The sequence below is a fragment of the Chiloscyllium punctatum genome, chromosome 10 (assembly GCF_047496795.1).
Source record: "Chiloscyllium punctatum isolate Juve2018m chromosome 10, sChiPun1.3, whole genome shotgun sequence".
NCBI lineage: Eukaryota > Metazoa > Chordata > Chondrichthyes > Orectolobiformes > Hemiscylliidae > Chiloscyllium > Chiloscyllium punctatum.
The window spans coordinates 33061601-33078127 of record NC_092748.1 but is presented as its reverse complement, the minus strand read 5'-3'; the positions used below and the strand labels follow the sequence as shown (position 1 = coordinate 33078127).

Sequence of the window (16527 nt, the reverse complement as noted above, 5' to 3'; positions counted from 1 at the left end):
CCGTTCTCTGTTCCCACTTTCAACAGTCATTTCACTCCAAAATTTAACCTGTAGACATCTTCACCATAATGGAATGAGATTGCTGCATTTCCTTCCCATGATTCCTTTGGCAGTATGGGTAATGGACAATTTCCATTGTTTTGCCTCTCCGGGATGATTGGACATTTGATATTTAAAGAATACATCCACATGTGTTGAACCTCTCCTACCTCTAGCAGATTTCATGCATGAAAGTATTTCTTGTAGTGGGTGGCTTGCTGTGTGTGATATGATCGCAATTTATCATATCCTGATCTAGTTACAAAGTGGCTAGAGCCATGACAACTTTGCCCTATTGGCCAAACAACCACATCAGGGATACCATGCGTTTTCTTGCATCATGAATCACTGCACCGGTGGTTGTTTTATGCAACTTTTTTTAACTTCATCCCACTTGGAAAAGTATATGATGATGGAAACATTGAAAATAAACAGATCCACCTCCACACACACCCAAAGTCTAGTGAGGATGTGAAGGGCATTATTTTCCATATTTTTGCCTGTAGATGAAACATGTGTGACATTTGACCATGAGTTCCTCAGCATTCTTTGAGGTGACAGGTCACTTTACTGATGATTCAGCCCTGGTCCTGCAGTTGGTGATTGCGACATGAACTTGGTAAAACTTCCTTCTTGACGGATAGCCACTGATTCATCATGTGTTGGTACTTTGCCAACAATGCAAAATTATTCCTGTGTTGTATATACATCTTCACAGCCACAACACTGCCCTTTGGGTGCTGCTAACTCCATGAGTAGTATCAGCTGATTGTGAGTAATTCCTTATCTCTCATTTGTTATGGCTGAATCTAACTAAACCAATTATGACTTGCTGGCCACTGTGCCACTAGAGATGAGGAGTATGATTTAAATATCTTGGATGATATCTACAGTGGGACTGGTAAGGCTGTCAAACTTCACTTGGAGAGCACATCTACCAGAGTGTGCAGTTTCCTCTGCACATTATGTTTTGTGAATGAACCTCATGAAGTAAAGTTGAAATTTTTACATTCTTGGAGGCATTCTTGCAAGGTTCTCTTGCTCCAGCAGATAAATGAAGAGCTTTTTATCCAATTCTATGACCACTTTCTGACCAAGGAGGTAGTCTGAAAATTTCTTGCAGGGCTATGTAACCGGGAGATATTCGTTCTCAATAATACTATATTATGTTACTGTAGTAGATAATGTTCTTAGTGCATAGTGCATTGACTTGTAACACCCATCCAGCTGCTCCTGGGTTATGAGGAGAAAGTGAGGACTGCAGATGCTGGAGATCAGAGTCGAGAGTGTGATGCTGGCAAAGCACAGCAGGTCAGGCAGCATCCGAGGAGCAGGAGAATCGACGTTTTGGGCTTATGCCCGAAATGTCAATTTTCCTGCTTCTTGGATTCTGCCTGACCTGCTGTGCTTTCCCAGCACCACACTCTCAACTGCTCCTGGATTATGCCAGTTTCACTGCTGGCTTTCTTAGTTCCAATTTACCTGTCCTGCTTTATTGTATCCATGCTCTACCGTGACAATACTTTGTCAGATCTGTGACTTTTTTTTAGAATTAATGCCCTCTCATCCTTAATTGCTGCATAATTTAAAGTCTCCTGGTTGAGCAAAGGTTTTACTTTGATGCCACAGTAATTCATGGGCTCAGTTAGGACAGGGGATCATTTCCACAGCCAGCCACACTATGATGCTCTCTGTACTTCTGCTTTGGAGTTGCAGATTTCTTTGTCACTGTACATCTTCTGTAAGGTTTGAGAAGTTTTCTGTATGATTCTCTGTCGAGAGTGTGGAGCTGGAAAAGCACAGCAGGTCAGGCAGCATCCAAGGAGCAGGAGAGTCGATGTTTTGGGCAGGAGCTCTTCATCAGAATTTGAGCTTATGCCTGAAAGGTTGAGTCTCCTGCTCCTCGGATGCTGCCTGACCTGCTGCGCTTTTCCAGCATCACACTCTCGACTCTGATCTCAGCATCTGCAGTCCTCACTTTCTCCTTGTATCATTCTCTGAAGTGGCTTTCTTTGTTGTCATAACATTTCCGGGATTCACTGTCAACAGCAATCAGCGGTACCTGTTTATTTTGAAATCGTATATAGTCATAGAGTCATACAGCGTGGAAGCAAACCCTTCTGTCCAACCAGTTCATGCTGAACCTAATCCCAAACTAAACTAGTCCCACCTGTCTGCTCATGGCCCATGTTCCTTTCCTATTTATCCAAATATCTGTTAAATGTTGTAACAGTACCCACATCCACCACTTCCTCAGGAAGCTCGTTCCACACGTGAACTGCCCTTCAGGTAAAATAATTGCCCCTCATGTCTTTTTAAACCTCTCTCCTCTCACCTTAAAAATGTGACCCCAGTCTTGAAATCCATCTTCTTGATCAACAGTTTTTTTTTTGTGGTTAATCTTGAAGGCCCAAAGCCTAACTTCTCTTAGTTTCCATTGTTTAGAATTAGTGCCGGTCACCAATGATCACTTAGCTGTGTCAGGGACTCACCATTTTCAGCATCTGCTGCTCACCAGGTTGTATGGGGTCTCTTATCAAGGCTGTTGGATTTTCGTGTGGATGCAGGTAGCCACCTGTTGGTCTAACTATAAGAGTCTAGAGTAGAGTGGTGCTGGAAAAGCGCAGCAGGTCAGGCAGCATCCGAGGAGCAGGACAACCGACGTTTTAGGCAAAAGCCGTTCATCAGGACTGAAGGCAGGGACCCTCCAGATTGGAGAGATAAATGGGAGGGGGGTAGAGCTGGGGAAAAGGTAGCAAAGAGTACAATAGTTGATGGGGATAGGGATGAAGGTGATAGGTCAGAGAGGAGGGTGGAGCGGATAGGTGGAAAGGAAGATCGGCAGGTAGGACAGGTCATGAGGATGGTGCTGAGCTGGAAGGTTGGAGCTGGGGTAAGGTGGGGGGAGGAGAAATGAGGAAACTGGTGAAGTCCACATTGATTCCCTGGGATTGAAATGTTCCGAGGTGGAAGATGAGGCGTTCTTCCTCTAGGCGTTGGGTGGTGAGGGACCGGCGGTGAAGGAGGCCCAGGACGTGCATGTCCTCGGCAGAGTGGGAGGGGGAGTTGAAATGTTAGGCCACGGGATGGTGTGTTGATTGGTGTGGGTGTCCCGGAGATGTTCCCTAAAGTGCTCTGAGAGAAGGCGCCCTGTCTCCCCAATGTAGAGGAGACTGCATCGGGAGCAACGGATACAATAAATGACATTTGTGGGTGTGTAGGTGAAACTTTGATGGATGTGGAAAGCTCCTTTAGGGCCTTGAATGGAGATGAAGGGAGAGGTGTGGGCGCAGGTTTTGCAATTCCTGCGGTAGCAGGGAAAGCTGCCAGGAAGGGAGGGTGGGTTGTTGGGGGGGGCGTGGACCTGATCAGGTAGTCATGGATGGGACGCTCTTTGTGGAAAGCGGAAATGGGTGGGGAGGGAAATATATCCCTGGTGGTGGGGTCCATTTGGAGGTGGTGGAAATGTCTAATTATAAGAGCTTTGTTGTAGGTTATTGCAGGAAGGTTATTGCAATCCTGAAACAATTCATAGATTATATGGATGTGCAGATTATTACTGAGAACTGTGAGGAACACACTACCCTCAGGTAGGAGAAAGTGAGGAACTGCAGATGCTGGAGATCAGAGTCGAGAGTGTGGTGCTGGAAAAGCACAATCAGTCAGGCAGCATCCAAGGAGCAGGAGAAACAATGTTTCAGGCATAAGCCCTTCATCAGGAATGAAACTTGTGGGTCGGAGCTGAGAGATAAATTTGAGAGGGGCGGGGTTGGGGGGAGGTAGCTGGGAAAGTGACAGGTGGATGAAGGTGAGGCAGAAGGTAATAGGTCAGAGGGGGGAGTGATGGACGGGTCCGGAGGGCAGTGCCGAGTTGGAAGCTTGGGACTGGGATAATGTGGGAGGAAGGGAAATGAGGAAGCTGTTGAAATCCACATTTATCCCATGTGGTTGCAGAGTCCCAAGGCAGAATATGAGGTGTTCCTCCTCCAAGCATTTGGTGGTAACAGTTTGGCAGTGGAGGCAGCCCAGGACCTGCTGGACTGCCTCCCCTGCCAAACCATTACCACCCTACACCTGGTGGAGGAACACCGCATATTCTGCCTTGGGACCCTGCAACCACCCGGGAGTTGAAGTGTTCAGCCACGGGGCAGTGGGGCTGGTGGCTGGGGATGCCCCAGAAATGTTCTCTGAAATGATCTACAAGAAGGCGTCCTGTCTTCACGATGTAGAGGAGACCACACTGGGTGCAATTGATGCAGTGGATGACATTGGTACAGGTACAGGTAAATTTCTGATGGATGTGGAACCATCCCTTTGGTCCTTGGTCAGAGGTGAGGGGAATGGCGTGGGTGCTACCCTCAGGTGTGCAACCATTGCCCACAGCACTCTCACCCAACCCTCACAGCATCAATGCAGTGAGTGGCACTACTTACCAAAATTAATCAAGGACCTTTCAGATTCATTTGCAACAGTCATGACTCTTCAGTCAGTTTAAGGTCAGGCAATACAGGTTACCATATTGTGCATGTGTGTTCCTTCAAGCCTGATGTGTAATAGTGTGGACGGGGGATAACACCTTTCTGATCTACGTAGAAGAGGTTTTGAAAAGTTCCAGACATCTTTAAATACTTATTCTTACCCAACATGGACTGTTTACACCTACCTCCTGACGTCAAGCTAGGCTCCTAACTTCTGCTGTTCACGTTTGAGCAATCTGTTGTTTTTCAATGGCTCTGTCAATCAGCTGTTGGTTTGAGCAGAAAATTGTCTGTCACCGTAAAGTTGCCATTTCTTAAACTTTTTTCTCTGCGTCTTCACCTTTGATTGTCTAGTTTTGAACCAGGTGACCTGTGAAATTAAAACAGGAAGCTGATGCGTAAAATGTTAACATGACCTGAATTCTGGCTTCTTAGTTTCGGTGCAAGCCAAAGAAATTGTGTGTGTGTGTGTGTGTGTGTGTGTGTGATTTTTAAATGCAGCTAAATTATGGCACAAGTCATTTATCTTTCCAATGATCATTTACAGATTCATGATTCAATCTGCATAAATGAAGTAAAGGCAGAGATTTTCGGCTCCCGAATTTTTAACTTACTGGTTTTCTTTTCTCAGTAAGCCTTCACGTTAAGGGGCAAAGATTTTCTTTTAATGCCTGAAAAGGAACAAAGTGATTGCAAAAAAAAATCCATGGTGAGGGTTGCCGATTAATTTATAATCAAATTTTATATTTATTCACAATCTTGAGAATTGGATGCATCTGTTCTTTATTATAAATATTTAGGTTATAGAGCTTTCCTTCAGGCATAATTGAGAAAGAGCAAATTAAGTTGCATTGGTTGGGTTATGTTTCTGGTTTCGGCAAGGATTCATTTTCAAAATTACAAAGATGTGCTTTTATGTGATACGTGTAATTGGGGATCATTATTGAATGCAATGTTAATTTTTCATTTGCAAAATAACCCTAGCTGTTTCATCACAATTCAACACACACACACACACGCAACCAACCAACCATACCTCCCTGGACCTCTTCAAACACCCATCCTGGACTGATACCCACCTCTCATGAAGGGGACAACACTCTTAACCACTGGATGCAATCACCCCCTAACCCTAACCCTAATCCTTGGACCTGATAATACCTTCTCCACCTGGGTCTCAGCAGTCTCTTTCCCTGCCCCATGGACCCATTCACCTCCGTGCCCAGCTGGCAGAATCAACACCCTTAGAGTCTAAAATTTTCCTCCCCCCCACCCAATAATATTGGTAAATAATTTAGAAGTAGATTAATGATAGTTTCATGAAGCATCAGTTGCAAGCTTGCATGCAATCTTGCATTCAAGATACCACAGAAATCAAGATAAAAACTGACAACTGCAAATACAGTCCAACAGGTTTATTTGAAAGCACTAGCTTTCGGAGCACTGCTCTTTCATCAGGTGGTTGTGCAGTGCTCTGAAAGCTAGTGCTCCCAAATAAACCTGTTGGACTATAACCTGGTGTTGTGTGATTTTAACTTTGTCCACCCCAGTCCAATACCGCCGTCTCCAAATGATGGCTGCAAATGCATTTAGCTTGTGTTTGTGTATACCTCATGACACAGTAGTTCTGTCATAATGTATCTATGAGAGGAATATCCAAATTATTCGTAATAAGGCAATGCCTATATTAGAGCTAAAAGAATTATTGGTTAGATTTTTGTATGGGCCTGAATGATGTGTGCTATGGTAGGATTTAGGGCAGAATTGCCTGAGAAATCCAACAAGGCCTACATTGCATCCCTTAAGCACCTATTGAGTGAAGTGAGTTTCTTATTAGGCAGAGTGGAGTTGCCAATTCTAGGGGATTACTGCTTGTTCAACACCTTATCATTGACACAGCTCACCTCATTAATATTCAGTTTCCTATCTTCCCAAATACACCGAAAAGGTTAGACATCAAAGGATATTCCATTTCCACTAGTCACTAGTAACTAGGGATCGCAATTTCAAGATTACCAGTGAGAGAGATATGAGTGAGATGGGGAGAAACATCTTTACTCAGAGAGTCATTAGGATTTGAAGTGAGCTGAGTCTGAGAGTGGAGGAGGGGGATTCCATGTGAGGTTTTAAAAGAGAGCTGGATATGCATTTAAAAGTGATGAAGGTGAGGAAAGTGATGAGAGCTATGGAGATAGGACTGGAGAGTGGGACTAGCTGAGAAGCGCTTTTGGGAGCTAGTGCAGAGACAATATGTCAAATAGCGTCCTTCTGTACTGTAAATTCTATCTATCTAATCCATCTATCTATCTATCTATGTGCGTATGTATGTATCTATCTATGTATCTATCTGCCTATGTATCTATGTATGTATCTATCTGCCTATGTATCTATGTATGTATCTATCTGCCTATGGATCTATGTATGTATCTATCTGTCTATGTATCTATGTATGCATGTATATATGTACGTCCTAGCTAACCACCCAGTTAAATGCAATGTAGTCCTCTGGAGGCCTTAGTTCACAACAGGAAATCTTTCCACAGGGCTCTGTATACAGGCTAATGGCCCATTCAAAATTTTAAACTTCTAAAATTTTACTAACCAGAGCCCAGAAGATTTGCCCATGCTCTCTGAACTAATAAGGAGCTCTGTACCATCGCAACTGAATGCACTTTGGCAAATTCCAGGACAAGTTCTATTTGATACTGCCTCTAAATGCAGGAGCACTGAAAGAAAAATGCTGAGATATACAGAATAGTTTATGGACAAATCAAAGATTCAATAATGCATATCGCCAGGATTAATTTTCTGAACAAAGGTTGAATAATAAGGAGGAAATTTTCACAGTGATTGTAGTGACAAGGATAACTATGCTGCCAGAATGGGGCCTGTGGCTTTATAATTGATCATATTCATTTCAGTGGTGAGATGAAATAATATATCAAAGTTTTACGTTGCCAGGCTATGACCTCAGGATTTTATCTCCTCTTCTCTCCAACTGTAATGATTGTAATATGGTCAGCAAAGTGGAACTCACAGAATATGAGGTCTCTGATTGGAGTTGTTAATCTGCTCCAATCAGGGAGCCCAGGCTGACAGATGTAAACAGGAGAGTCAACCGTCCTGTTCAATCTGACAGCTGGCACTGAAGGAGCTGGACCAGTCTCAAGGACTTTCCATGTGTAAATAAAGGGTGACTTGGTGACAGGATACTGGCCTCTATGGAGATATTTGTCTACAAATTTGTAATAATATCATGGTGGATCTTGACAAAAAGAAAATTAATCCTCACAAGTTATTTTACTGCATGAATTCAAACATCAAATTTATATTTAAAGCATCTGCACATTTCAATTTCTGGAATATGTTTAGAACACAGATGTGCACTTCTTTGTGGATATCTAGATGTCAGATAATTATCACTAACTTCTCTATCGAATTACTGTACACTTGTGAATTATTGGAATTTGCTTTTCTATGATGCATCTTTATTGCTTTTTATTCATGCATTGTGAGAGTAATTGTCCCTGGCTATGGGTAGTCAAAATTCAAGAGCGCAATCTTGATCTCATGTGGTGCCTGCAAAAGTGCCAAGATGTACATGTTAACGCTTAGAAAGAACTGATGTCTATCAGATACCAGTGGACACCAGTGCTCCTTCCTCTCAAATGAGGAGCTCAGGATACAATGTCACAACCACCTGAAGCTGCCACCCAAACAGAAGATGGACATTCCAACACTTGGTGATGTCCTGGAGGAGGCTGTGGCAGCTATTGGTACAGCACTCATGGGCACCCAGGATGGAGCAGTAACCAGGAAAAAAAGTATATGTTACTGGGGAGTGGGGTTTCTTGAGGAGTGAGGCTAAAAAGGCGTAGAATGGTCAGAATCAAGGGCATGAGTGTGCCTGCCAGTTGGGCCAGAATAAGACTTTAGCTGGTCCTTAATTAACCACTTAAGGGTTTCAAGTGGAATTGGGATGAGAAGGTCACCCATGAGTCTTCCAGCCTGGTACTTACTTGGGTGGCAATATGTAGGTGTTGGTATTGGTCCTGACAACAACTCATCTCATTTTCCAGGCCTCCACCTACATATGGACTATAAGATTTCTCTTACTACTTTGTACCTCAGCTTTTTTTCTGTACCTAATTACCTTGATACCTAAGATGGCTATCCATGACAACATTATACTCATATCACTGTACTCCTGCACTTCTGTCCTTGAGTGCATGTGACAATAAAGTCTAAATTCTAAATCTACAAAATATGTGCACAGCATTTTGGAGAGTTAGATCTTTTTTGAAAGTTCATTGGAGAGAGATGTTGATATTCTGGTTGGTCTTTACATAAATGAAATATGATTTTTATCAGAAACTTTGAATCTTGTTATGAAAATTCAGATGTGTTATTTCAAGAACAATTTTCATTTTTTTTATTGTTGCCTGAGTGTTAGCTATATCCCAGTGGTAATATTCTTGCCTCGAGTCAGCTCAATGACCTCAGGAATGCAATATTCATTGACTGAGGGGCTGCTTGCTGCTGAAAGTAATGTCTTCTGGACTGATCACTAAACTGAAGTCCCACCAGTCCCTTTGGAGGATTTCAAAGAGTTTTGAGAAGAAAGCTGAGGAGGTTTGTTCTTGTGACGGTCAGTATTTACCTCTCAGTGGAAATGGTTATCCGCTCATAACAGCATTGTTATTTGTCAATCCTCATTTTGAAAAAAAAAGCTTCATCATTTCCTACGTTTCAACAAAATGCATTTCATTCATATTTCATTGGCTGTGGAAAACTTTGGAACTCCCTGAGGCCATGTAAGGTGCTATGTGAATCCATTTTGCTTTTTGCTTTAAACCATTTGTACTTGGTGATATGGAGAATATTAAAGCTGAGTAGATACCTCGAATGAAATTTATCAGTAAATAACTGAAAGGCTAAAATATCTTTAGTATTAAGACAAGGCTAAGCCCGCAATGAAAGCTATTAATAAGGGTAGAAATATAAGACTGATGAGGGTGCGAGAATAAGCAGGGTGAAGTCCTAATGTTGCATCTTAAAAGCCTTTAGTTTACAAGAAGAAGAAAATAGAATAAACTCAACAAGGTGCCAACTGACAGCAAGTAAGGAACAAAAAAAAGCAAGGAAGAGATCATTTTCAGAGAGCAAATTACATTGAAATGGCAGGAAGAGGAAATAAACAGCCAAAACCTGAACTCCAATTCATATCAGATGGATTGTGAGAATCAAATGTGACAGGATGAGTAAAAAGAATCTCATTTTGAAAAGCATTCCTTTATACAGTTTAAAGTGAAGCACAATGCCTCAGTGAATCAGTAATGCCAGCTCCCACAAGAAGTGATTCTGGGCAGTTTATCCAGAAAAAGGGCAAATACTAGCTTTCAAAAGACTAAAAGCATTCAGGCTACTTTTGCCAGTGAATGCAAAAGATGGCTCAGTCCTTGACTTGAGAAGCCATACTTGACAGTGGGATTAGAGAATTGCAATGGGAATATGCTTGAGTAGGCGATGAACTGTTTTTAGGAATTTATAGACTTCATAGAATTAATGTTAAAGTATATTAACATCAGATGTGCAATCATACTTGGATGTGCTTATTAAAATTATGCAATGTGTTTGAAGTTAATTCTTAATGATTTAAAACAAATAAGGTTTTACGTTAGCTTCTAGTTTCACATGTATTAGTCTTTTTAAAAGTGTCTCAACATATGAAAAAAGTTTAGCTTAGATCAAATTTGATTCAATTTCTTCATCAGTTAATAATTTGCCTAATTTATATTTGCTTCAAATCTTTTGGTGTTGCTTCTGTGTTTGTTTCACACATATATATTGGAAAAGACCAGTCAGATTGTGCTTTAAACTTCCTAATCCATTATTAAGCTTGTATGGTACACTCAGATATAAAACACATAAATCAGATATGCTGCTTCTCAGACTTTATTGGATATTTAAAATACCATCTAGGGGGGAAGAAAGGCCACAAGGTGGAATCTTCTAGAACTCCATAATGCGACGGCAGGATCCCACAGTGGGAAAGTTTGCACCCCAATCACTGTAGTGCTTGTATTCTCCTTTTTCAAGCAGATACTGTCTGCCCCTGTAATTAGGATGCTCATAAAAGGCCCAAGCTCCTTCTATCACTTGGCAGGATTGCAGTTCACGGTAAGGGAAACGATCATGGATAGATGGGCAATCTTCTGTCAGTTCTACCATTTGTCCACCAAACTCTGCCCTTTCATAGATTCGAATTTTGTACAAACCACCAGTGGCCTGCAGTATTAAAACAGAATAAATGATAGTTAATAATTTGCTAATTTAATTTGCTAATATATCTTCAAGGCAATAACAACTGAAATATGATAGACACTTGTGAGACTTGAGGGCTGAAGAAGGGTTACGCCCAAAACGTCGACTTCTCCAAATCCTGATGCTGCCTGACTTGTTGTGTTCTTCCAGCCTCCTGCTTGTCTATTTAGACTCGAAGCAATTGTAAAGAGTAGATTTGTTGTAGTACAAGGCTGTAATTGTGGGAATATGAGTCAACAGTACAGTTCACATCTGTCCCATATGTTTATTGTTGGAATAATAATGGAAATGGAAATTCGGAGAGATTCAACGCAGTTTGTCGATATCATTCAATCTAAACCTGTGTGTTTTATGAGACATTCCATTGTGTGTCCTTGTTACAGACAATGACACTGGTTCTTAAAGTTAATTTTTCCACGTAATCCTCAACAAATGGTCATAGAGATACAAAAGGCAATTGCATAAGATCTGTCACATGGCTGAAATTTTAGTCAGCCTTCGTTTTAAGAAGATACTCAAAAGGTATAAAATTAGTGTCAGTTTGGCTTTGTGCAATATTGTAAAATATATCATAATGAATAATTTATGTCACTGCTTTTTATTGACTTCGATGCAAATATAATTTGGGAGAAGTATTAAACAGATTTGTTATCAGTTATATTATTGCACAAAGAAAGATTCATCTTCACTGTGACTTGCTGAGTCAAAAAGAATTAGTGCAAATTGAATGTTGTTGGAACTGCACTCACCCAGGGAAGTGGGTAATATTCCATCACACTCCTGACTTGTGCCCTGTGCAGAGCAGACAAGCTTTGGGAAGTCACAAAGTGAGTTACTTGCAGCAGAATTCCTAACCTCTGACCTGCTTTTGTAGCTCCAGTATTTATATTGATAGTTCAATTCAGTTTCTGGTCAATGATAATCCTAGGATGCACCTTCCAGCCTTTTTGATTTATTTGGTATAACTCACTTTGAAAAAATAAACTGTTAATTTGAAATATATCAAATTACTCAGAAATATAATCGCTGTTCCTTTGGTGTTGCTAGGTCGAAGTGTTAGAATTCCCTCCCTAACTGCACTATGGGTCGACCTACAGCTCATGGACTGCAATGCTTCAAGAAGACAGCTCACAAAGCCCACATCCCAAGAATAAAAATGGAAACAGGACAAGAAAAAATATAGTGGAGAAGTTCACAGGTACGTAGCAAAGCATGATAGTTTTCCAATTTTCACCGTTGGTGAGTCGCTAAACTAGAAGATTAGTAGTTAGTAAGGAATTGCATTGAAAAATGAACTAATGTTGAATGGACAAGTTGGACTGAAGAGTCTATATCTGCACTGTATAGCTCTATAACTCCACAAATGTCCTTCATCTATCAAACAGGGCAAAGTTAGAGCATATATCTTTGACCGCACATTGTGCAACTTTTCCCTTTTTATCCAGTGGCAAGAAGGGAAAATAATGGATGAATAACCATTAGAGTTTCACCCTCTTCTAATCAGTTCACTGATTATGAGCTGAGCAAAAATATTCTCATCCCACCATCAGCTAAGGCTCTTATGCAGCCCATGAATGCTCACTTAAGAGTCCAGTTTGCTACTTCTCTGATCACTCTGCCTCCTCAGCTGTTTCCCAACTGGAAAAGCAGGAAACTGCCAAAGTTGGTGTGAGTACTCAAATTTCTCCAATTGTGGAGCAATCGGAGTGGTAGATATGGAGGGCAAAGGGTTGACCGCTAAAAGCCGCATGTCTGCCTTTACCTCCAAAGCCCTGACACCACCCCTTCCATTGCACACACCCTGAAAGAGGAGTATAAAAATTCCATACCTCCGCACTGTTGGCTCCCCCAGGGAGGAGGCCTGAAGCAACGGACAGTAGCTGCCAAATTCTGATTTGCTGACAGCGTTTGGCAGTGCCTAGTCCTGTGATTCTCTGAGAAGCTTGCCCAAACCCTTAATGAGCTGATTGAAGGTATTTTCTTGGTGGTGGGTGTGACATGTTGGTCACCACCTAACATCCTCACCCCATACTTCACAACTGGGGAAACATTTGCCCACAGTTTTTAGAGCTTTGAATCCTTAACAACTGACTGATCCAATGGCAATGATAACGTGATTGAACTGAACTGAAAAGAAAGACTGATATGAATTGGGGAGTGGACAGGTGAATAGAAATAGATTTGATTGTATTCTTGTAAGAGCAGCAGCAAGCATCAAAAACAAAATAGTTTATTTCTAGACAGTAACATTTATAATTCTATATATCAATCTCCAAACCACTAAGAATGTATAACTATTCAATTGCACATTCATCATTATGCTATCAATAGCTTATGGCTAGATAAACCAGTAACACAGTGCAATGGGGATGCCTGCACTGTCAAGTTACTGGGCACTGGAAAGTTAGAGACATCTAGATTAGTGATAATGCTTAGCTGATGTAATAAACGAAATAAGGAATTGAGAATTTATCACTGCTTTTATAAGCTAATATTTAACAACATAGTCATATTTTCCTACATCATTTGAAATCCCAAAAAAATCAAATACATTTAAGTTTATGTTGGCATTTTAATTCCAATTTTGGCCAAGTTTCTATGTTATCAGCAGTTCACAATGTGTGTTTCAGAGTTACTAATTCTGTTCCCTGTTCTCAAACACTGTTAATGCCTAGATACAAAGATTCAAGGTTTTCAATTTGACTGCAATATTAGTGTTTTATTCAGATCTACTGTAAATTGCTGGTTAATGCATGCTTTTATTGTTCGTAATGAATACAATCAGCACTGGGAAATTAAAATGCTCCTGCTTTTTTCACATGAGGTCAGCAACAAGCAATCCAAAGCCAGAATGTAGCATTTTGGATTTAGAGTAAAGCTCCCAGTGCAATATCCCTTCATGGTACCCTAGACCTAATGTTAGACAGACACCCTATCTTACATCAGGTATCAGTTTTTACGTAGTTCACTTGGGCTTTGTAAAAGTGACAGCCATTTAATAACCAAGTCCAAAACAGTGGGTTAGAGAAAGGAAACTATATTCTGGCTTTAAAACCAAATGGTACCCAGTCTGAGAGTGCTGATACTGACACTGTATGCCCAAAGTGAAAGGCTCATTCTGACATTTATTGCCTCATTGCAAAATTTGATGAAACTCTATCCTTTTAAAAATAATTTGTAGCAAAGGAACAAGCCATTCGGCCTAGCTGACCTATGCTGGTGTTTGAACCATGAATGTTACCTCTTCTTACTATTTATCATTTTCCCTCCATCGTGAACCTATCTAGCATTTCCTGAAATCTACCTGTGCAATACTCTTCAATTATTCCCAGCAATAGTGAGTTTCAAATTCCAACCACTTGCCAGGGAATTTACATATCAAACATTACTGGATATAAACCTAATCAGCCTTGCAGTTTTTAAATTCATTATAATTTTCAGAACACAGATAGTATTACGTTTATGTTATACAGAGTGTAGATTTAATAAAGCAGTGATTGTACGCCAACACTCTACGCAAATTATTACTGTTCTTTCTTAAATCCACAGATGTCTAAGTTTACATCGAGTAACTAAAATGTCAGTGAATAATCTCCTAAAAACTCTGTCCTTTTCTCATTTAAACCCGTACTCACATGGCGAATGAGCCGGCATGATTTAATACTGTCACTGTATCCATTCCAGTGCTGATAGTCTGGATATTCTCCCCTGGTCAGAATATATTGATATCCAGTGAAATTTGCTTTCTCATAAAGCACCCAACAGCCTCGCTCCACTCGGATAGAGTTACATCGAGTAAAGAATGAGTGCAGATCTGAACAGTCAGTGCTACACTCATAGCACTGGCCCTGGAAGTTTTTGTCCTCATAAAAAATTATCTGTAGTGAGGAGAGGAAAGTTAGTTCAATAAAATCTACAAGATAACAAAAGTAATAAATAGCTGCTACATTTCACAATTACTACCGGCCTTACCTTTCCCATTTTTAATTTTCACCCAAAGGGCTGTTTTGATGGACAATGGCACTGGGATGTGAAATGTGAGGTTTATATATCTAACCAGATCATGCACTGTAATCTAATGCTTTGTTATTTTAATAACCTGTATTTGCATATCAGCAAAATCTGGATGCGATATCCTTTGTGAACAAAATGATTGTTCAGTATTAAAGAAGTGCTGTCGTGTGTTGATTTGATTTCTGCACTCATGGTTGTGTAGCTTAACATAGGAATAAATGTTTAACACATAGATCTTTTACACTTAATGAATAGTTTATTCATGCATTTGTTTGTAAAGAACATTAATAATCAATAATGTGATTGATTCCATGAAAAATTTGTTACAACAGAAGAAGTTCTGACGCTTCCTATGCCACCCATACATGTCATCTCGAATGTCTTTAATAATAAGAATTTATTCAGAAATCCATCAGAAAAGCTGAACTCTGAATGTTCCAGGCAAAAACTTCCATCAATTAAGAAGAAGAGTCTCTGGCAAATCATCCACAGTACTGCCACACTGATATGGGTTTGATTGCTTCTTCTGAATGTACACAAACATATTCACAACTTTCATTTTACGATGGATAGTGTTGAGCAGGGAATGTTCATACTGATTACTTTAACTTCTGAAGCACCTAGGTACTGCTTAGCTAAACAGGCTGAACCACTGGAAGAATCAAACTATTGTATTTGAACATGTTGTACAATGAATAGTACTGTTTCCAGCTTGTTTTGTTTCTCTCCCCACATTTACCAAAGTGAGCTTTAAAGTTATTGTTTTTTCACTTACTTCTTTCTTCTCAAGAAGTTGCATTCCTAACAAGGACATTGAAAATTCATCACTTATGCTCATACTTTAGAATATATCTACCCAGTTTTATGAGAACAACTCTTGGACTGGTAAAGCAATATGGTAGTTCAAGCAGCAACGCACCCCACTTTTATCCAGTTCTTCCGGTTAGCACTGCTGCCTCACAGTGTCAGGGACCCGGCTTCTGTTCTACACTCAGGCAATTCTGTGTGGAGTTTGCACATTCTCCCCATGTCTGCGTGGGTTTCCTTCAGGTGCTCTGGTTTCCCCCCACTGTTCAAAAATGTGAGGATAGGTGGACTGGCCGTGCTAAAGTGTCCAGGGATGTGAAGGCTAGATGGATTAGCCATGGAAAATGCAGAGTTACAGGAACAAGGCAGGGGGGTAGGTCTGGATTGATGCACTTCAGAGGGTTGGTATGGACTTGATGGGCCAAATGGCTTACTTCCACACTATAATTCAATGAATTTAATCCTGCTGATACTGAAACTGTATTGTGTCTATTTTCAGTTACCTTCCATTATCTTTGTCAAGTAGTTTTAGACATTTGCATTGTTTCCTTAGCTCAGGATGATTTTCAGAGTACAGAAGACCATGACTCCAGAAGTGCTGTTTAAATAACATCTTACTACCCTTATTAAATGTCAGGAGGCAACCCAGTGGAAAATGTTCAGCTCTGAAGCCATGGAAATGGCCTCTGCATATATGGATTCCTTAAAAAGTTTGGCTCAATTTTATGGAGGATGCTCAACACTCAATGAAGACAGCATGTAGACAAAATTAAAGGGCCTAAAATTCTGGTTTGGATAAAAGTGTATCTGCTGAAGATCTCACTGTGGGAAATTTGATGATATCATTCCTAGATTGCATTCCTCT

General features: G+C 40.6%; 1 protein-coding gene across 1 annotated transcript; it reads right to left on the bottom strand.

The window, feature by feature from the left end:
- Nucleotides 1-10456: 10456 nt before the first annotated feature.
- Nucleotides 10457-14891, bottom strand: LOC140482018 (gamma-crystallin S-1-like). The gene is made up of 3 exons (XM_072578846.1): nucleotides 14814-14891; nucleotides 14477-14719; nucleotides 10457-10805 (listed from the first exon to the last, which is right to left on the bottom strand). The coding sequence occupies exons 1-3, from the start codon at nucleotides 14820-14822 to the stop codon at nucleotides 10530-10532; spliced, it is 528 nt and encodes a 175-aa protein (XP_072434947.1). The 5' UTR covers nucleotides 14823-14891; the 3' UTR covers nucleotides 10457-10529.
- Nucleotides 14892-16527: the final 1636 nt, after the last annotated feature.

What these genes read in the sequence shown, in the direction of transcription:
- LOC140482018 (XM_072578846.1), bottom strand. An exon ending in CATGCCGGCTCATTCGCCAT is followed by an intron (nt 10,806 to 14,476) that starts GTGAGTACGGGT and finishes TTAATACTGCAG; the next exon opens with GCCACTGGTGGTTTGTACAA.